General features: G+C 60.3%; 9 protein-coding genes across 9 annotated transcripts; 4 read left to right on the top strand and 5 right to left on the bottom strand.

The window, feature by feature from the left end:
* Window positions 1-111: 111 nt before the first annotated feature.
* On the bottom strand, window positions 112-3,544 carry SDRG_15677 (hypothetical protein). Its single transcript, XM_008621856.1, has 6 exons — window positions 3,115-3,544; window positions 2,811-3,067; window positions 2,325-2,762; window positions 1,981-2,274; window positions 1,780-1,935; window positions 112-1,731 (listed from the first exon to the last, which is right to left on the bottom strand). Exons 1-6 carry the CDS (start codon window positions 3,530-3,532, stop codon window positions 181-183), a joined length of 3,114 nt encoding a protein of 1,037 aa, XP_008620078.1. The 5' UTR covers window positions 3,533-3,544; the 3' UTR covers window positions 112-180.
* A 191-nt stretch (window positions 3,545-3,735) lies between these two features.
* On the top strand, window positions 3,736-4,292 carry SDRG_15676 (hypothetical protein; the record flags this gene model as incomplete). Its single annotated transcript, XM_008621855.1, has 3 exons — window positions 3,736-3,943; window positions 4,017-4,075; window positions 4,119-4,292. 3 exons carry the CDS (start codon window positions 3,736-3,738, stop codon window positions 4,290-4,292), a joined length of 441 nt encoding a protein of 146 aa, XP_008620077.1.
* A 3-nt stretch (window positions 4,293-4,295) lies between these two features.
* Window positions 4,296-5,487, bottom strand: SDRG_15675 (hypothetical protein; the record flags this gene model as incomplete). Its single annotated transcript, XM_008621854.1, has 9 exons — window positions 4,296-4,454; window positions 4,499-4,555; window positions 4,598-4,717; window positions 4,762-4,812; window positions 4,860-4,943; window positions 4,989-5,030; window positions 5,074-5,179; window positions 5,223-5,263; window positions 5,305-5,487. The coding sequence occupies 9 exons, from the start codon at window positions 5,485-5,487 to the stop codon at window positions 4,296-4,298; spliced, it is 843 nt and encodes a 280-aa protein (XP_008620076.1).
* A 71-nt stretch (window positions 5,488-5,558) lies between these two features.
* Window positions 5,559-6,911, bottom strand: SDRG_15674 (hypothetical protein; the record flags this gene model as incomplete). The annotated part of the gene is made up of 1 exon (XM_008621853.1): window positions 5,559-6,911. One exon carries the CDS (start codon window positions 6,909-6,911, stop codon window positions 5,559-5,561), a length of 1,353 nt encoding a protein of 450 aa, XP_008620075.1.
* An 880-nt stretch (window positions 6,912-7,791) lies between these two features.
* On the top strand, window positions 7,792-8,590 carry SDRG_15673 (hypothetical protein). The gene has a single exon (XM_008621852.1). The coding sequence runs from the start codon at window positions 7,920-7,922 to the stop codon at window positions 8,436-8,438; it is 519 nt and encodes a 172-aa protein (XP_008620074.1). The 5' UTR covers window positions 7,792-7,919; the 3' UTR covers window positions 8,439-8,590.
* Window positions 8,497-10,679, bottom strand: SDRG_15672 (glutamyl-tRNA synthetase). Its single transcript, XM_008621851.1, has 12 exons — window positions 10,603-10,679; window positions 10,369-10,556; window positions 10,166-10,324; window positions 9,869-10,117; window positions 9,654-9,812; window positions 9,524-9,607; window positions 9,367-9,477; window positions 9,114-9,317; window positions 8,952-9,069; window positions 8,850-8,905; window positions 8,749-8,807; window positions 8,497-8,706 (listed from the first exon to the last, which is right to left on the bottom strand). The coding sequence occupies exons 1-12, from the start codon at window positions 10,658-10,660 to the stop codon at window positions 8,592-8,594; spliced, it is 1,560 nt and encodes a 519-aa protein (XP_008620073.1). The 5' UTR covers window positions 10,661-10,679; the 3' UTR covers window positions 8,497-8,591.
* A 145-nt stretch (window positions 10,680-10,824) lies between these two features.
* SDRG_15671 (hypothetical protein) lies at window positions 10,825-13,830 on the bottom strand (the record flags this gene model as incomplete). The annotated part of the gene is made up of 10 exons (XM_008621850.1): window positions 10,825-11,435; window positions 11,480-11,660; window positions 11,705-11,920; window positions 11,970-12,094; window positions 12,137-12,232; window positions 12,279-13,049; window positions 13,095-13,185; window positions 13,228-13,325; window positions 13,374-13,514; window positions 13,563-13,830. The coding sequence occupies 10 exons, from the start codon at window positions 13,828-13,830 to the stop codon at window positions 10,870-10,872; spliced, it is 2,553 nt and encodes an 850-aa protein (XP_008620072.1). The 3' UTR covers window positions 10,825-10,869.
* An 827-nt stretch (window positions 13,831-14,657) lies between these two features.
* SDRG_15670 (hypothetical protein) lies at window positions 14,658-16,347 on the top strand. The gene has a single exon (XM_008621849.1). It carries the CDS (start codon window positions 14,681-14,683, stop codon window positions 16,283-16,285), a length of 1,605 nt encoding a protein of 534 aa, XP_008620071.1. The 5' UTR covers window positions 14,658-14,680; the 3' UTR covers window positions 16,286-16,347.
* Window positions 16,348-16,551: 204 nt separating this feature from the next.
* SDRG_15669 (hypothetical protein) lies at window positions 16,552-18,348 on the top strand (the record flags this gene model as incomplete). Its single annotated transcript, XM_008621848.1, has 1 exon — window positions 16,552-18,348. The coding sequence occupies one exon, from the start codon at window positions 16,552-16,554 to the stop codon at window positions 18,346-18,348; it is 1,797 nt and encodes a 598-aa protein (XP_008620070.1).
* Window positions 18,349-18,725: the final 377 nt, after the last annotated feature.

Genomic DNA, 18,725 nt, shown 5'->3' with positions numbered 1-18,725 from the left:
ATGCCACATTCAAGAACCACGACCCAAGCTCGGCACAGCGTGGCCATGAGGTGGGGCTGCTGCGTCGACACGTATGTGTCTCGAATGTCAACACGAGTCTGTTTAAAATTGCACGTGTCGACGATGGTACCAAGTTGTTTTCGCGTTATGCCGAAAATAAAACCCATGACGTGGCGCCCTCTACACCGCCGGGATCGTGTGGCGCTCGGGAAAGCACGGGAGACGAGCCTTCTGCGCGTGGACAGCGTCATTGCTGCAAAGCGCGTCGGCCGTCGGCGGCGTTTCACGGCCTTCGAGCGTCGACGAGCTCTTTTGACCGACAACCAACACGCGGAGCTGCGGCTTTTGGAACCAGCGCGCGTACTGTGCGCGCACCGCGTCGCGCGAGCAGCCAGGCGACTTGAGCCACGTGACGAGCTGCGCGTCAATGTCGAAGGCCAAGCGCTGCGACTGGATCTCGGTCCAATGGCGCGTCGTGGCTGCAAAGAGGTGTACGTCGGGTTCTTCGCGCGCCTGGATCTGCGACTGCACGTGGTCGTCGAACGTGGCTTCGTCCATCGTCTCGAGCGTCGTTGCAAAGCTGGTCACAAAGGTGTCCATGGCGGCCGCGATCGCACTTGTCGGCGTCGAGGCCGAGACGACCTTGAGCCCAAAGCCGAGGATGCCATGCGTCACGCGCACCGTGCACGAGACTTCGTACCCGAGCTGCTGCTTGGTGCGCAGCGTGTCAAAGAGCGGCTCTTGCATCATTTGCTCGAGGAGGTCGGCCATGCCCAGCGTCGCGACCGTCTCGTTGCCAAACTGGTAGTACACTTCAACGATCGAGTTGACCTCTTCACTGTTCTCACTCTCTTCGTGGAGCACCAGGCCGCTGGCTGGCAGCGAGTGGATGGCTTTCGGCGGGCGCGGCGCCGCACTCCCAAAGGAAAAGTAGCCTGCGACCGTCGACGCCATTGCGATCGCGTTGGCTTGCGTGATGTTGCCGTGGACGAACGCAGTCATGTGGCCGCCCGCCCAGAGGGCCTTGGACGTGACCCCAAAAGCGACCAGCGACTCGTACGTGAGTGCTTCAAGCGCAGCAATGAGCGTCGGGAGCGGCACGGCCGAGGCCTCAAGCAGCTGCAGGCGCATGTACTTGGCCTTGGCCGAGGGCTTGAAGAGGGCATTCTTGTACAATCGCAGCAGGTCTTCCTTGAGAACGCGGAAGCGCGCTTCACGGAGCATCTCGCCGGTTGTAGTCGTGAAGGTCGCGAGTGTCTTGGTGACCACATGGACGAGCTCGAGCAGCTTGTCGTGGAAGCCGCCGATCTGCAGCTCAAAGCCGCTTGCGTCCTTGACGTGCAGCACGTACGAGAGCTGGGCTTCGTGCGCAAAGTAGGCGTACGCGTTGAGCGCATCCTTGACCAGGCGCAGGTACACGTCGCCGAGCACGATCGCGTCTGGGCGACTTGCCATCGCCGGCAGCGAAAAGTGCAGCATCACAAACGCCCGGGGCGTCTTGAAGACAGTGTCGGGAAAGTAATATGCAGTCGCATTCGACGTCGCAAGCACCTTGCGCGGCGCCTCCAGGGCTTCGGGCACATCGATGAGCGACACGTCGCGCGGAATGAACGGGTTGACAGCCTGGTACCGCAGCGACGGGTGCGTCGACGGCGTGGCCCACTGCTGCAAGAGCGGGCCCGGGATCGGCTGGGCCTTGTACGGCACTTGGAACCACGGCTCTTCGGTCCACTAGCGCACCATCAACCATCGCTCAGCCATCGGGAGATCATGAGATACCGTGTCGTCGGACGCAAAGGTGCTCGAGGCGAGGAGAATGCGAAGGCGGTCTGTCGTGAGGTGGTCAAGCACGAGCGACCGGACGCGCGCTTCGTCAAAGTCGCCAGTTGGCACTTCGTACGTCAGCAGCTCGCTCGTTGGGATTCGAAACATGTCCTAGAAGGGCATTTGGTATCATAGCCTGAGGCATCGAGCATCGACCTGCATGAGCGCGGCGAGCTCTTCGCACTGCTCGATCGCGTCGTGCTCTTCTTGGAAGCGGAAGCTGACTTGCGCCATGGTCTTTTGCTCCTCAAAGATCCACGCTGGCAGCGAACTCGTCTGCATCATGTGGAGAAACTGGAAGACGACGCCGACGACGTCTTCGTACGCAGCGAGACCGTCGAGCGTGAGCTTGATCTCGAGCGTAAAGACTGCGCCAAATGACCCGTAGTCGTAGCCGTGCGTCTCGGTGAGGCCCGCTGAAATCGACGACACATACCCCTTCTCCTTGAGCTACACGTAAAAGACTGGATATATCTCGTAAAATGGCGAAAAAGACGTACGTAATACAGGATCGAACCCTCGCTCTCGTGGCCGAGGATCGAGGCCACGTACTCGGCGGGCTTGAGGTCGTGGTGCCCCACGAGCGGCGGCAACGGCCAGTGCAAGTGCAGGACGTGCGATTCCTTGAGTGGCACAACCTGGACGAGCGCCGACGACTCGAACGGCATGGGCAGGTGACCGTAGTTGGCAACGACGCGGTCGTTGTTGGGCACGTCGCTGAACGACGCGCGGACGTACGCCTCGAGCTCGTCCAACGGCTCCTCACCGCAGACGACGAGCTTCATGAGGTTGGCCGAGTAGTGCGCCTTGTAGAACGCTAGGATCTCGGCGCGGACGTCGATGTTCTTGGCTTTCGGCAGCGTCTTGAGACTCTTGGTGTTGCCCCAGTTGAACCGATGGAACGGGTGCGACGGCAGCGCCAAGTCGCACAGCACTTGCTACAGCCTTCCATGTAAAATAGAGAGCAAGAGGTCATGGGATCGAACCTCGTAGCGGATCATATCGTCTTGGCTCGCACGCGCAAACTCCGACTCGATCGCCGAGAGCTCGCGGTCGAGGCCGTCCGCCTTCATGAGCGGCGCCACGAAGAACTGCGCAAACATGTCGAGCGCCGGCGCGAGGTGCTTGGGCCCGACCTCGAACATGTAGCTCGTGCGCTCGACGTCGGTCTCGCCGTTGCTGTAGCCGCCGTGGGCGCTCAGGAATGCTTCAAACTCGTTCTCGTCGGGGTACTTTTCGCTGCCTATATGGCATGCATGAGTCGCATCGAAGAGAGCAAGGTCGACGAACCCATGAAGAGCATGTGCTCGAGGTAATGCGCCAGGCCAGGAAGATGCTCGGGCTCGGCAAAGCTGCCGACGCCGACGGTCAAGCAGGCGCCGGCCTTGCGGGGCGCGGGTCCGTCGTCGGCCATCTCGTCATCTTCGCCCAAGAGCTCTTCGTCGACGTCATCATCGCCCATTTCATCGTCTTCGTCGTCATCGTCCATGTCATCGTCATCGTCCTCGCTGCCATCGTCCTCGTCACTTCCATCGTCGCTGCCTTCATCGCCCTCGCTGTCGCCCTCGCTGTCGTCTTCGTCGTCATCCTCATCGTCAGCGCCGGGAACGTTCTGCATGAGCAGCACCTCGAGGCCGTTGGGCAGCGTGAGGAGCCGGTAGTGCTTCGGGTCGTTCGGGCTCTTGGTCGCGTCGATGGAGCTTGCCATCGTAAAATCGGATTGTGGATTTGTTTCAATTCGGCATTTCGCCAAGGGACCAATCAATGCGTCGCTTTTGATTGGCATGTGCCGAATACAATACGCTAGACACGGCATATGCCACCCGATCAATGCTGCTTCGAACTTCGATAGCGACTTCGGTTTCCGTATCCAAAATCTCGAAGCAGCGCAACCACCAACGAGCAGCCAGCATGAGCGATGCCAAGATGACGGACGACGAGGAACACCTGACGCAGCTGCCTAAGGTCGACGTGCTGCGCGTGGACATCTCGCCCAACCCGACGCACATCTCGGACGAGCTCAACCTCGAAGTGGACTTTGCCGTGAGCCAGACCGTGCGCGAAGGCTACTGGGAGGTCCAGTACCTCGTCGACTCGGTGCTTCGGCGACACATTATCAATATCCTTATCCATCGATCTTGGCTGCATGACAAGCGCTTGCTCGTGTAGCTCCTTGACCACCTCGATGACACAGCTAGGGCGCACGGAGGCCACCGACTATGCGCGTGGCGAGAACCATTTCCAGTTTACTGTACGGCGTGCATCTTCGCCTTGGCATTGACCACATTGACTAGACGCCCCACATTGACGTGAGCGACATCAAGCCGAGCAACCTCGCCAACTGCGGTCTTCTCAGCGCGACGTTCAAGTCCAAGGACGGCGACGCCATCATGGACCTCAAGATGGTCGTCCAAGTGTCCAAGCAAGGCGAGAGCATGCAACGCATCATTTATAACCCGCTCGAGTAAGCACTACGAGGACTCGTGGTTCTCGAGCACGAATGCTGCGCATCGAGTGTCGTCGTCCTTGGCTTGTTGCTGCAACAGCGCGTCTTCGAGCCCCGCCGCGTCCGAGAGCACGACATGCTTGAGCTGGATGACGTCGTGGTAGAACGCCTTGGCCTCGTACGTCTAGTAGCGCATGAGGCATCGCACGCAGCGACAGTCCATTATACGCTCTCGTCCGACATGCGCTTGACCTTGGCGAAGGCGCGCGCCAGCTTGCGCATCTCCTGCATGTTCCATCAACGACGCTGCAAGCCAAAGTTACGTACTTGGACGTAGATCTCATGGTGCGATTTGGCCCAGAGGAAGACGTCGTACTTCTCCTTCTCGAGCGACTTGATGCGCGCAAGGAGCTCAACGACGTGTGCCCTGTACTTCTCGCGGTCCTCCTGCGTGTACATGCGCCTCCACCTCACAGCCTTGCAGCACGGACCTTGATGATGCGGGTGAAGATCTCTTGGTCGATCTCGCTCTTGAGCCCTTCCTACGCCCACCCGAGTCTGCGCTTCGCTCCAAGTCTATAATCACTACCTCCTTCTTCTTCTCCATTTCCAGCCGCAGCTTCTCTTCGGTCTGCTTGATCGTCTTCTTGAAGTCGTTGCGCTCGGCCTTGGCCTACGTACACGCTGCGTACTTTGCTTGGTATTGTCGGCTGCAAACCTTTTTCAAAATGGCCTGCAGCGTCTGAATGTCTCGGCGCATCTACGTACGACATTGCATGCACAGCCGCAGAGGTAGCGAGGACCTTGTCCCGCGCAGTGTTGTGGTTGAACGACGTCGCCTCGGTCTTGGCCATCTCGGCCAGCTTGAGCAGCTCGGAGATATCGTCGAGCGCTTCCGCTTGGTCCGCGCTACATACACGCGTCATGCACCAGCAGATCCTCCGTCGAGTACAGCTGCTTTTGCTCGACTTGGGCCAAAACACGCTCCATGTCCTACATGATTGCTCAGCATCCTGTTCGATGGCAGGGCGTACGGCGAGGCGCTGGCGCAGCGTCGCGTTCTCGGCCTGGAGCACGGCCATCTCGTCCGCGTCGGCGCTGTACTGCTGGTTGCCAATGCGCCCGCCCGTGTGCGACCGCGCGGCCTTGGCGTGGCGCGGCTTGGTCGGCGCGCACTCGACACGCCCGTCCTCGCGCAGACTCGGGCCGTCCATCATGCTCCTGAAACCGCCTGGCCTTTCGGAAACCAAATTTCAAAAATCTGAAAAATGAAATCTACTGCTCGAAATTAGGCAAAGCACGAGACGATGGTCGCGTCGCCTGTCTTCATGTCGACGGCAAACTCGACGCCGTTGCAGACCTTGAGCATCGACGGTGTGTAGCCCATGCCGAGCCCTTGGTCGTTGGAGCGGAAGCGCTGGGCGCGGGCAATCATCGTCGGCAGCAGCTCGTCCTCGACGACCAGCAGCAGCCGCTTGATGCGACCCCGCGATACAAAGATGTCGTACGCGAGCTTGCGCCGCGCCGCGCGGCTGTAGTAGTGGTCGTGGTCAAAGACCGACCGGCCAAGGAGGACGCTTTCGCGCAAAGGCTTGCCGTTGACGCACTCGTTGATGCTCTCAGCGAGCGCCTTGGCCTCGGGCTCGCCGCTATGGAGCACCTGGATCTCGGCGCCGGCGAGGGCCGACGCGACGTGGTGCGTCACGCGCGGGAGGTACCCCGGCTCGTCCATCGCCGGCGCCCGGACGACCCAAATGCTGCGGGTTTTGGTCTCTTTTTTCTTCTTGAGGGACGCGGCCGGGTCGGCGACGTCGACCTTCATGGCCATCGCGATATGCAGCATCCAGTACCACTCCTGCAGCACGGCCTCTTGGCCCTCGCGCACCGAGAGCCGCACCATCTCCTTTTGTGTGTGGGCGATGCGGAGCGACATGGAGACGGGCGAGACCACGTCGACCGAGACGCCGGTGAGCGCGACCTGCTCCTCGGTCTTCATCTTGGTCTTCTCCTTGAGGATGAGCATTTCGTTCGGGTACAGCTCGCACATGGTGTAGCGCGTCGACGGCATGAGTCCCCACTTCATGCTCACGCCAAGCTCGCCCGACAAGAGCATGCAGCTTCGCAAATGCTTGGTTGCTGCGTCCGAGCGCGGGAGTTCGGCGAGGATCGGGCATGGCAGCTCTTCCGGGTGGAAGAGGCGGTAGCTGGCGCCGCCCGGGTAGAACATGGCCTTCTCCGGCGACTCGTAGTACGTCGGCGTCTCGTGCTCGACCACGAGCTGCGCGCTAAAGCGCACATTCTTCTTCGTCTTGGACGACGGTGCACGCGTCTTTGGGATAAGCGGCGGCGGCGGACACCGCGTCGGCAGCGCTAGGTCCGACGGGAACGCCGGCGGCGTGTCGTCGCTGGTGCGAATGGGCGACGGCGGCTGGGCAAAGCTGCTGCGCTGGTGCGAGCCGCGCGGGTAGTTGGGGTGGCGCTCGCCGTTGTACACGAGGCTCATGTTGTCCAGCGCACGCATCGTGTCATCGACGTAGAAGCTGCCGGAGGACGGCGACCGGTAGCTGAAGGACGACTCTTGCGACGACGAGGGCGAGGCCTCGAGGCGGCTCGGCACCGAGCGCGCGTAGAAGGCCGCCATGCACGTCGGCTGCCAATCTCACTGCTGCGGGAGAAAACCTTGAGCCAGCTGGAAGGGACGACCAACGTAGGGGGCCTACCCAAAACGCAATTCTGGTCCAAACGCCGGAACACAAAACAGCACTTAACGGTCCCATCTCTGACCGCTCCACTAGACCACGTCGTATGAGCCTCGAGCTCGTGCATCCTTCGTATCGATCCGTGGGCATCTGCTGGCTCCTGGTACTAAGTCAGATTGCTGCGTACTTGCCATCTCGCCGGTACGCTAACTTCTAACTTCCCTTCCGACGCAGAGGTTGAGCTCGTTATACCTGATCAACCCGATTACGTGATCGCTCGAATGGGCGCCCTAGCGTGTCGTACGCACTGCTTGTGCGCTTGGCGTATACTCATGTGCTTTATCGAGGAGCCAGAGTAGAATGCGGCGGTTGGTGCAGTGGGAGGTGGCTGGCTGCTTGGTCCACCTCGATGAGTGTGACTGCCAGCTCATACAAAGTGCGCTCCGATTAGGTTCGACGTTGGCGTTGGACTGTGTTGCAAATCGCGTCACGCCTGCCACTTCTGGACGACTTCTCTACCTGGCCGCGGTGGTTTCCATCACGACTAGTCCTAGCATTTCGGTCTCCTGAACCCGAGCTCCGCAGACGCAGAATATCGCCCATTTGATATTATTTATCACTGCTCGCCTTTCAACCAGCGCATCCAACGGTGGGCTTCGCACCCCCACGGAGCTCGGTTGACGTCGACGAGCAGGGTATTCGCATCGGTCGTAGTATATATAGAGGACAATATCTCGCCTTTGCGAGCCCGTGACGACAACGGTTGTTCGATGTCGAAATCGAAAGCGTACTTAACCGAACCGCCGGAGTTGGGAAGATCTTGCAAAGGGGCACCTACTGGCAAGGCAACGGCCGGTGAAGCTCAGACTTGCAATTCCCGAGCCGCGACGACCGACCTCCAGCGCCCGACCGACCTGCCACCGACCCGAGCCGAGTCCACTTCCGGGGCCATGAGCCGCAACCACGACGACACGTACGACGACAGCGACGACGAGTTGATGTTCGTCTTTGAGATGAGCGACGCTGAGGACGACAGCCGCCGGGTCCGCGCGGCCCGGCCGGCCAACCCCATGGCGCAACTCCTCGAGCTCGAAGATGCTGGCGGCTCGTTGCCCCCGCCGCCATTGCTGGGCCCAAAGCCCGCCATCAAGCGCAAGGCGTCCCGCGATGAAGACGACGACGACGACGTGTATCGCCCGACCGCCAAGCGCCAGCGACCGGCGACGCGCAGCGTCAAGGTCCACCACGTGCGCACCAAAAACATGGCGATTCCGTGGCCGACGGCCGTGGGCGGCGCGACGGCCATCGACTACTTTTGCCGCCACTCGATCGAGTCGTCTTGCTCGCCGCTGCGCATGCAGTTCCACTCGCTCTTTGTCGGATCGACGCAAGACGCGAGCCCGAGCACGCCATCGTGGCGCCCGTCGTCCCACTGGCTGCAGCCCTCGCGCAACCAATTCTCCTACTAAACATCGACCTCGTGCCGACGCCGACGACGACGCCGTCCTTTCCTGCCACCAAAAAAGAAGCCACTGCCATACCTCCTCGACCAACAACTAAGATCTACTACTACTAGTATTGCGTAACCTCAAGCAGCTCGTCGTCGTGTGTCGTGTGATGCCTTAGACATTCGCGAGGCGGGCCAGCGTCTCGGCCTTCCCGAGGTGCTCGATGGTTTCGCCGAGGCTCGCTCCGACTTCCATGCCCGTGAGGTAGTAGCGCAGCGGCATGAGCACCCTACACACCAGTTACGACACGACAGAAGGTATGGTTGCCTACGCCTTGACGCCGAGCTTGCGCTCCTTGGCCGCCGCCTTGATCAGGTCCATGATCGATTTCTACCGCAGGTGTGATTCCAGTCATTTCCAAAGTGACTCTACCGCGTCAAAGGCTTCGAGGGCCGAGAGCTGTGCCCGGACCGCGCGCACGACGTCGTCTACGACCGCAGTTGAGTCAACACGCTGGAGGCGGAGCTCAAATACCCGTATCGTCCTTGAAGTACTTGACCCGCATCGCAACGCTCTCGTCGGCGCTGAGGTCGGGCGCCGCGAAGAAGTAGTGCACAAGGGGAGCAAACTCGGGCAACGCACTCACGCGCTCCTAGCGCTCGACTTGAATACAGCTACAGGCGGAGCGGATCGGACCTTCATGAGCGAGAGCGCGCCGTAAATGTAGTCGGTCTCGTAGCGCTCGAGCGACGGCAGCGAGCTCAGGTACGGGCGCAGCATGGCGACCACGTCGGCGCGCGTCTCGGACTCGAAGAGGCTGCGAATGTGGCGCGAGTTGATCCAGCGGAGGCGCTCGAGGTTGACGACGGACCCGCTCTTGTTGATGTGCTCCATCGAAAACTAGCTGGTTATGAGATAACCCTACCCCCGTGGAAAATTCGAGTAGTACGTGGGCCTGGAGCTCCTCCATGGTGAAGATCTCCTTGGTGCTGCCCTCGGCCGGGTTCCACCCGAGGAGCGCCACAAAGTTGACCAGACCCGGCGCCAGAAACCCCTTCTTCTACTCATATTTGCATCAACCAGACAGAACATTATAAATGAGCAACCTCAAAGTCCTCGACAGCCACGTCGCCCTGGCGCTTGGAGAGCTTCGAGCGGTCTTCGTTCAACAGCAAGCCAAGATGCGCAAACTACAGAGCTGGAGGTGACGAAGGAAGGACGTCGGTGGTTGGGAACCTGCGGTACGGGGTACCCGAGCGCCTTGTACAAGAGCACGTGCTTGGGCGTCGACGAAAGCCACTCCTCGCCGCGAATGACGTGCGTGATGCGCATCATGTAGTCGTCAATGACGTTGGCCAAGTGGTAGGTCGGGAACCCGTCGCTCTTCATGAGCACCTGAGGATCACGCACGCCTCGTCACACTCAGTACAACCAATCATCGTGACACGCACCTGGTCGTCGATGACGGCGTGGTCAAACTGCACGTAGCCGCGCACCATGTCCTTGAGCGTCGTTTTGCCCTCGGGCACCTTGAGCCGCACCGTGTGGGGCTCGCCAGCTGCGAGCTTGGCCTCGACTTGCGCTGGCGTCAGGCCCAAGCACGCCCGGTCGTACATGGTGCCCGACCCCGCGCGCGTCGCGGCCTCGCGCAGCGACTTGAGACGCTCCTGCGAGCAAAAGCAGCGATACGCATGGCCGTCCTACCAGCACCAGGTGTCGAGAGACGCTCAATATCAAGAGATCCGTACGTGTATCAGCTGCTCGGCGTGGGCCTTGTAGATGTGCAGGCGCTCCGACTGCACGTACGGGCCGTGCGGACCGCCGGCCGTCGGCCCTTCGTCTTCGTGGACGCCGCACCAGTGCAAGCTCTTGGTGAGCGCCTCGACCGAGCCCTCGACCTTGCGCGTCTATGGCCCCGCAACTCATATCCGAGTCCGCAGTCGTCTCGTACCTGATCCGTGTCTTCGATGCGCATGAGGAAGTCACCTCCCGACGCCTTGGCAAAGAGGTAGTTGAAGAGCGCCGTGCGGAGGCCGCCGAGATGCAGGTAGCCCGTCGGGCTCGGCGCGTAGCGCACGCGCACCCGCGGCGTCGTCGCCGTCGTCGACGATGGCGGTGCGCAAAAGGCTCGGGCGCCAGCTAGAGACCGTCGCGCATGAGGCATTGGCCGGCGCGGACGACGTACCAGCTTGCAGCGCGGGGCGGGGCGCGGTCCAGCGGCGGGTCAATGCAGCGCGAAGCATGGGGAACTCCAAAACTGCAACAGCAATGTGAGACCCATGAGAGCTGCACCAATCAGCGTATCAAATGCAACCAAATCCAAATCATTTTGGCCACTCGTATCGCTCCATTTCAAATCTTTGGCGCGAACCAATCACAGCGCATAAGGTTACCATGCCACCAATCCCAAACGCGAACCCGTTGTCGTTTCAGCCAATCATGAAGAGGAATGCTATGGTTTGGCTTTGGCCACAACGCAGTGGTCCAACTCGACCTTGAACGACGCGGGTCGCGTCACGACCGAGAGCTGCTGGATGCCACAGACGGCGGCTTCAAGCGCAGGATACGCCTCCAAGAACTTGCGGATGCTCTCCATCTCGAACGTCTCGGACGCCACCGCTTGCTGCTTGGACGACCGCATGTGGCCGAGCTTGGAGAGCGAGCTCCGAGCTGCGCACAGAAGGTTCAAGCAACCTGCCTCGTCGGCTGTATGCGGCTCCGTATGCGCGTGCCAGAAGAGCGTGCTTAAATCGTAGAGCTGGTTGGCGAGCCAATACGGCGCCTCGAGGACGGGCCACGTCTTGACGGACGGCCAGAGGTACCGCGCACAGCTCAGTGCATTTGGAAAGGAGAGCTCGACCGTCACGTCGGTGAGGTACTGCGTCAGTAGCAGACTCCACTTGAGAAAGCGGTTGCGCCATACGGACGTGGCGGCGTTGGCTTCGAGGTGCAGCAGCCAGTGCCGGTTGATGGCGAGGACCCACGAGATAGATCCGTGCAAGAGGGTGTTGAGACCCCCTACCTCGCATGAGGTAACATCAACACATACATTTCACGCGTACCGAGCTGCTGGACGCTGTCGAAGACCCCGCCGTTGGTTGTAAAGTGGGCTAAGAAGGCCTGCCACGAGAGCCCGTTAGGCGACGAGTCATTGAGTTCGCCGTTGGCGGCGAGAAGCGCGCGGAACTCTTCATCGCTGTAGACGACGCCGAGACCCCGCGATTGCTGCAGCGCATTGAGCTCCTACCCGTGTATAGTGTATTTGCGCTAGAAGGAGAAGGATGTACGTCGAGCTCCAAGGCGCCTGAGCCATTGCGATCAAACTGGTCAAAGAGGAGACGCAGGAGGGATGCGCTTGCGCTGGACGTGGGGTCGCTGCAAGCGGCTTCGAAGAGCGCTCGCATGTCCTTGGCGTGCTGCACGATCTCACTCCATGCGTTGCCGAGCTGGACTTCGCAATGGAGCTTGTCGACGACGTCGCGCAGTGGCGCTTGGCACATCTCCTGGAGCATACTGTCTGTCAATAACGTCATTGGGCGACGATGTACGTACTTCGATTTCCGCAACAATATTGCGCTGGGACAACAAGTTAATTTGCAGGTACAACTTGTCGGAGGCGATCCCGATTGTGTAGGCGTCGGCCACGCTGTGCTCGCGGAGGCCGTTCATCACAGTGACTAGAAACGCGTGGAGCGAAGAACGTCAGACGTTTTGCGTACCCACAGCCTTGTCGTACAGCCCCGAGAGGCCTTCGAGTACGTTGTAGTCGTTCAGAAATTCACTCACTAAGAACGCGAGCCGTGTCGCGGTTGCCTCTACCGCAGGGCTCAAGTTGCCGACAAATCATCGACACCAGTGTACCATTCACATCTCGAAACACAAAGAGCTCGAGCGACAGGACCGTCGGGTACCCGGCTTCAAGAAGATGCACGAGCGGCGGGCCGTCCGCGCCTTCTGCCTCGTCGTGGAACACGAGGTCTAGTCGACCACCAATGCCAGCGACCGGTTTGACCATGGTCGACTTGAGCGGCGGGTCGATCTTGACGAGCACACTGTACTGGGCTTCGTCCATGAGCAGCCGAGAGCTCGGCCTCGGACCGCAAGGCACGCTTCCTCGGAGGGCGTCCCAGCGAAGCATGTAGCTTTGCACATGGCGCTTGATGATCTTGGCCGCGTGCTTCCAGAGCGGCGTCTGGTCGAACGCCATGTGGCCGCGGTGGTTCTGGGCGAGCGCCCAGTGCTTGAACCAGCGAATCATGTCAGAGCAGTAGATGCGCTCGAGCTGGTCACGCGGCATTGTCTGCAGGATCGGCGACGCCTCCGCGAGCGGCAGCTGCACGGTGCCATCCGAAATGGTCGCCAGGAACGCGACAAAGTCTGCAGGGTGTCGGAAGCTGCGCTTGGCTTCGAGCGCGACCACGTGCTTCTTGGCACCGCTGCCGACAACAGGCCGCGGCTCGGCGTTGAAGTGCTTGAAGATCATGCGCGCGCACTCGTCGATGTTGATCTGCATCGGCGTCTGGGAGGTGCGACGCCCCACGGTGGCAGTCGCCGCATACAGGTCTAAGCCCACGTGGAAGAGCCACCCGTGGCGATGCGTTGGCATTTGCTGGACAGGTAGTGTTGTGGTTCCTAGTTTACAAGACTGTTGGGGGATTCGTCACTTGTGAAATGTACCGAGAACCGCAAGGTCATGTTCGACTTTGGCGAGCTCTTGCATGAGGTGGGCTTGCTCGCCAATGAGCGTCTCGAGGCTGTCAACCGACACCTGTGAAAATGCGTTCGCCAAGCACCTCAGGATCATGCATACCATATCGAGGTCGCTGAGAAAGTAGATGATGTCGGGCAGCACGATGAGCTTGGCGACAACAACAGACCATGGCAGCTGCGTCTCGCCCCCAAAGACCTCTAGCACGCTTCGGGCGTCATGAGCTGACGTAACGAGCGTGTGCTTACGCCGAGCGACAAACTGCAAGGTTGCGTCTGGCACGGTGGGCAGCCCTTTCAAGCGCGCGACGCCACGAACCACGTACCCCATGGCAATCAGAAGCTCGGGCTTGTTGCAGTCGGGTCCATTCTTGAGCAAATGACCGACAACTACTCGCAATCCCAATATCAAGAGGCAGACGAGCGTAGCGTCCGTACATTCGAGCTTGCGGGTTGTCGGCGCGCCGTGCTGCAATAGGGCGAACGCACCGAGAAGGTCCAGGGCGCAGAATGGATAGGTAAACACCCGCTTGGCCGCGCTAACGTCTTTCGCTGGCATCCACGCCTGAAGCGTCGCCAAGTCCGTCACGAAGAGCACGTTGTTGACCGATAGCCATCGCTCGAGCGCCACAAGCTCGTTCCACGCGGCGGGCAGCAGCGGCCGGGCGTCCTTCCGGATCGGGCCTTTCGAGTACCGACCACCCATGGACGAGCGCGATCTTGTCGGTTTCAAGCGTTTGATCACGCGAACTATCAATGTATCGAGTAGAAAGGCTGTGCCATGGCGTGAAGCTAGAGCGTCCAAACGATATGACAGATATTTGGCATCATAGCTATCGAGGTCTCTCTATCGACTGTAAGAGGTGAGGTGCAGTTCAAAATGCAATTGACGAGCTTCCGTGACGTGGAATCGTTGCTGCACTTTGGCCACTTCCACGAGCACGTGCGTTGCGATGCCGGACCTCGTGGTCGATCGCAGGTCAGTTTTGTCAGCAAGTCGACTCTAGTGTTCTCACGTCGCCCCCGAGGCCGAGCGACCACATATTGTACGGCACTGGACGCAGCAACCGGCGCCTACGCGTCGTCGCCCGGACACGGTCAAGGTACTGTCGAGATGGTGGGAAAGACTCAGGATCGACCCAACGTGTTGTACAACATTGTTTCCATTTTGGTGCCGTTGACGTCGCTCAATGGAATTTAGCATCGTATTTTCTGCCATTTATCCTTTACTCGTAGATCGCATGGAGCGCGTCGTACTTGTAGCAGACATGACGAAGGGACTAGCTGGACGGCCCCTTGAGCCCTGCGGGAATCTTGCATGCACAGCTTTGACCTGACTAGATCACTGCATCGAGGCAGGACCAATACTGTTAATGGACCAGCTCGAACCTCATTCCAGCGGCAAAAATGGCGATCGTGAGTATCAAAAGACACAGGAGACCATCATTCTTGGATTGTGGCCCGTTTGATTGGCTTCTTTTTAATCAACGCACCAATCCACAGCGACCACGCGCGGATTAATCGCCAATCCCACGCCAGCATAATTAGCGACAAGCATGGCAATGGCCGTGTTCAGTTCGTCTGCCCTGGCGGCGGCCATCGTTGCCTACCAGCACGGCAGCTCGCCGCGGGAGGCCATCGCGCGCACTCTATCTTTCCGCAAGCGCGGCAGCGTATATGCTGCGCCAGGCTCTAGCGTGCACTACGGGTGCAACGACCTCTGCCTGCCACCAGGGCCAAACGTCGATCTTCGCTTGCCGCTGCACTTTGCCATCCTTCGTGGCCACGCGCCGCTGGTCGCCTACATTGTCGACTACCACCGATCGATGGTGTCGGCCGAGGCCATCGACTGCGCGTTTGTCAACGGCCATGTGGCGATCGTGCAGTATCTGCTGCTGCAGCGAGCGAGCGTCGCCGAGCTGCGCACGTGCTTTGAGCCGATCGATGCAACCGCTGCAACGCCTGCAACCGAGACGTCGTGGGACCTTCCATCGCGCATCGTGAGACACGACGACCCGACGCTCTACGCCCTCCTCGCCACGCACACGCAGAACGGCTGGTCCCATGACGCACTAACGCTTGCGATTCAAACCCACAAGATGCGCAGCTTCGAGTGCTTGTACGAGCGCTGTCGTGGCACTCCTACCGTCGCCAATCTCGTCGACATGGCCGCTAAGTATGGTGACTTGGGCCTTACGATGCGCCTGCACGTTGACGGGGTCGGTGCCACACCACGCGCGCTCGCCGAAGCCGCTGCCGCCGGCCACCTCGAGATTGTTGTCTTCCTTGTACGTCACTGCCCCAAAACCGTCTCGAACGAAGCGCTCGAGCGAGCTCTCTCCAACCTCCGCACCGACGCCGCGCTATATCTCCTCGCGCGCTGCCCGTATCTCGTGTGCTCGATGGCGAGCGTCACCACGAGCCTTGTGCACGGATCCCTCGACCTTGTCGCCGGCGTCATTGCGCACCGTCCGATTCGCCCGGCGGGAGATGTCATCGCCCGACTCTTTGCGCTGCGTCGATTAGACGTGCTGCAAATGCTCGCGGTCGCACATTGCATTGAGTGGACGCCTTCGATGGTGGCACTGGTCGTCCGACAGAATGCGGATGACGAGTTGCTGTCGCTCGTGACTGCCGTGCCCGCAATGCGCTGGTCTGTCTGCGTCTGCGCGCTGCTCAGCTTTTCGCCGACGACCGCGCGTCGCTGCTTTGAAGACGGAGCGTCCGACTTTGCGTACGACGATGCGTTCGACCACGCGAGCGTGCTCTCGCTCATGCGGCTCTTGCCCGAGATCGCGTGGTGGAACCCGGACATGTGGTACGACGTCGCCCTGCAAACCACCAAGCGCAACGAGGTTGGTGCGTATTTGCTGAAGGTAGGCACGGGCCGCCGCGCTACCGAGATGTTCGACCTGACGTACGGTGGCGTCACGGTCCCATCGTTTGGTGACGCGCTCTGGATCGACCTCGACAAGCTGCTTCTGGTGCTGCGGGCCTCGTACCCGGAGCTTCTGAATGAGCATTTGCTCGACTGTATTGCCGCCAGCCGCGACTGGATGCATCGAGACGTCCGACGCAAGCTCGTGCGCTGGTGGTGCGATCATTTTGACGGCAGTGGCCAAGCCCAACTCTTGTCGACCCGCGGCCTCGAAGCTGCTTGAGCGAAACGATAATTCGTGCGCAAATCATAGCACTATATTCATACAAGTTTATATAAAGATTAGAGGTTTTAGGGCACACTCACAAGGGCTGCCGAGGCTTGGCTCAGCTGAGTTGAAACAATACTCCCGGTATCTTATTTAAAGTATGGCCCTCGATACATAGAAGTTCGAGCGACCAATGAAGCATTTTCGGCCTCTGATTGGTCCATTTTTCAATGACGACCAATCAGACACTCTAATATCAATCTGGGAAGAGCGGTCGAGCAATGGCTGCGCACCCGCTAGTCGAGCCCGCGCTCGCGGCCATCGTCTTCTCGTACCAGCACGGTTTGACACCTCTAGAAGCGATCGCGCGCGCAGCCATGTACTCCAAGCGCCGCCGCATGGGCGATTCCAGTTCCGTATTCTTCTTTGACTACGTGTCGCCCAACTGGACGGAGCGCCTCCGCAGCGAGGACCTCTGCTTGCCGGTGGACTCGACGTCGGACGAGCGCTTCCCGCTCCATCTCGCGATCGTTCATGGCAACGCGCAGCTGGTCGCGTACATCCTCCGCTACGAGCGGTCGTTGGTGTCGGCGGAAGCCATCGACTGCGCCTTTGTCAGCGGCCACGTGCCGATCGTTCGGTTGCTTCTCAAGCAGCGAGAGGTCGTCGACGAGCTACGTACGTGCGTCTCGCCAGTCCAAGCCATCGCGCCCAAGCCACGCCCCGAAGCTCGCATGGCGCTGCCGTCGCGCGCCGTCCAAAGCCTTCGTGGCAGCTTGGCCATGGCCCGCGACGCCCTTGCGAAGCGAATGGGCCTCTTCCGCGCCGCGCAAGCAGCCAATGAGATGACGTCCACGTCGTCAGACCTTCCAAAGCGCATTGCCCATCACAACAGTCGCGAGCTCTACGTCTTGCTCGCCTCGTATACGACCCGTGGCTGGACACCGGACGCACTCGCGTGGGCGACCAAGCGCCGCGCGCCTCAAAGCGTTCGGTTCTTGAAGAACCGCTGCACTCCGCCCGCTGGCAGCTTGATCGAAGCGGCAACCGTGTGCGGCGACTTGGCAGTCGTCAAGCGGCTTCATGCGAGCGGGAGCAGCGCGACAAGCGACGCAGTGGACCGGGCCGCCTCCTGCGGGTACCTCGACATTGTCGCGTTCTTGCACGAGCACTACCCTGCGACGGTCACGGACACGGCGCTCAACATGGCGCTGAACAAGTGCTACCCCCACGTCGTGACGTATCTGCTGGACCACTGCCCACACGCCGTGTGCTCGCGAGAGGCGTTTGAGAGTGCGGTCTTCATGGCGCCTCTCGCGCATGTCGTGGCGCTCATCGACCGCCGTCCGATGCGTCTCGGGCCGGACTTTACCAAACTAATGATTTCCTTCGCGCACACTGGCATCTTTCGCTGCGCTGATGAAGTGACGGACGTTATCAAGGCTCTCGTTGCTGCGCGCTGCATCGAGTGGACGCCATACCTCGTGGCCCATCTCGACATGGCAGAGCCCATGGGGCTTCACGCACTCGCCCGGGCCGAGCCCGGTGTTCGCTGGCCCGTCGCCGTGTGCGCGCTTTGCAGCGGCGCAAGCCAAACCATGCAGCTCGTAGCTCGCCTCGGCCTTCCGGGCGTGGGCCCCGACGACGACGCCTTTGGATACGTGACGACGCTCACGATCGTGCGGCTCTTCCCTCGCGCTCCGTGGCGGAGACTTCACCGCTGGCTTCTTCAGACCACGGACGACGTTTCGGATGCCGCCGCGGCCGCCCACTTGTACTGGACGTGCACTGGTCGCCGCGTTACGGACGAGATCGACCCGACGCTCGGTGGCGCCACGATCACTGCGTATCGCAGCGCGAGAACGCTCGACCCCGAGCGACTGCTCGTCGAGCTGTGTGCTCAGTACCCATCGATGTTGACCGTGTCGTTTTTGGACGCGGTTGCCGTTAGACACTCGTGGATGTTGCCCGTCGCGCGGCAAAAGCTCGTGCGCTGGTGGTGCGACCAGTTCTTTGGACACCCCGACGACCTCGCCGACCTCTTGGCATTCCGGCATCTCCAGGACGTCTTCGCGTAAGGCTCGCCAAACGGCCTTTATACAACAAACCTGAGTCGTGTGAATAACTCATTTCAACAACAAACTTGCGTCGCGTTATATTTGGCGTCTTCACGTGCACGTTTGCGATGCTAAATTTGTCAGAGCCCCGAGAGGTTGCTCGTGGGGCATCACGTGACGAGCAGAACCACCAGATGACTGTTGTGCGGATGCCATGAGCTTCGCAATTTCTGGCAAGTCGCCAAGGCGACACAGTTCTTTCCTGCAATGATCCTAGACTGATGTACTCGATGTGGGTATGGCACGACTAGGAGCAAGCCAATGGTGTTTGGCGAGCATCTCGGTGTCTTATCACGCTTATGTCGTCGATTGTATTGTTTGGGAATATACTTAGTAGG

The sequence above is a fragment of the Saprolegnia diclina genome (assembly GCF_000281045.1).
Source record: "Saprolegnia diclina VS20 unplaced genomic scaffold supercont1.98, whole genome shotgun sequence".
Taxonomy (NCBI): domain Eukaryota; phylum Oomycota; class Saprolegniomycetes; order Saprolegniales; family Saprolegniaceae; genus Saprolegnia; species Saprolegnia diclina.
This window is presented reverse-complemented; position numbering and strand designations above follow the sequence as displayed.

What these genes read in the sequence shown, in the direction of transcription:
- SDRG_15670 (XM_008621849.1), top strand. Translation starts at nt 14,681, where the DNA reads ATGGCAATGGCCGTGTTCAGTTCGTCTGCCCTGGCGGCGGCCATCGTT.
- SDRG_15673 (XM_008621852.1), top strand. Translation starts at nt 7,920, where the DNA reads ATGAGCCGCAACCACGACGACACGTACGACGACAGCGACGACGAGTTG.
- SDRG_15677 (XM_008621856.1), bottom strand. Translation starts at nt 3,532, where the DNA reads ATGGCAAGCTCCATCGACGCGACCAAGAGCCCGAACGACCCGAAGCAC. An exon ending in ACGATATGATCCGCTACGAG is followed by an intron (nt 2,763 to 2,810) that starts GTTCGATCCCAT and finishes GGAAGGCTGTAG; the next exon opens with CAAGTGCTGTGCGACTTGGC. An exon ending in CCTTTGCGTCCGACGACACG is followed by an intron (nt 1,732 to 1,779) that starts GTATCTCATGAT and finishes ATGGTGCGCTAG; the next exon opens with TGGACCGAAGAGCCGTGGTT.
- SDRG_15672 (XM_008621851.1), bottom strand. Translation starts at nt 10,660, where the DNA reads ATGCTTCGCGCTGCATTGACCCGCCGCTGGACCGCGCCCCGCCCCGCG. An exon ending in GTACTTCAAGGACGATACGG is followed by an intron (nt 8,906 to 8,951) that starts GTATTTGAGCTC and finishes CTGCGGTCGTAG; the next exon opens with ACGACGTCGTGCGCGCGGTC. An exon ending in CGCAAGCTCGGCGTCAAGGC is followed by an intron (nt 8,707 to 8,748) that starts GTAGGCAACCAT and finishes ACTGGTGTGTAG; the next exon opens with GGTGCTCATGCCGCTGCGCT.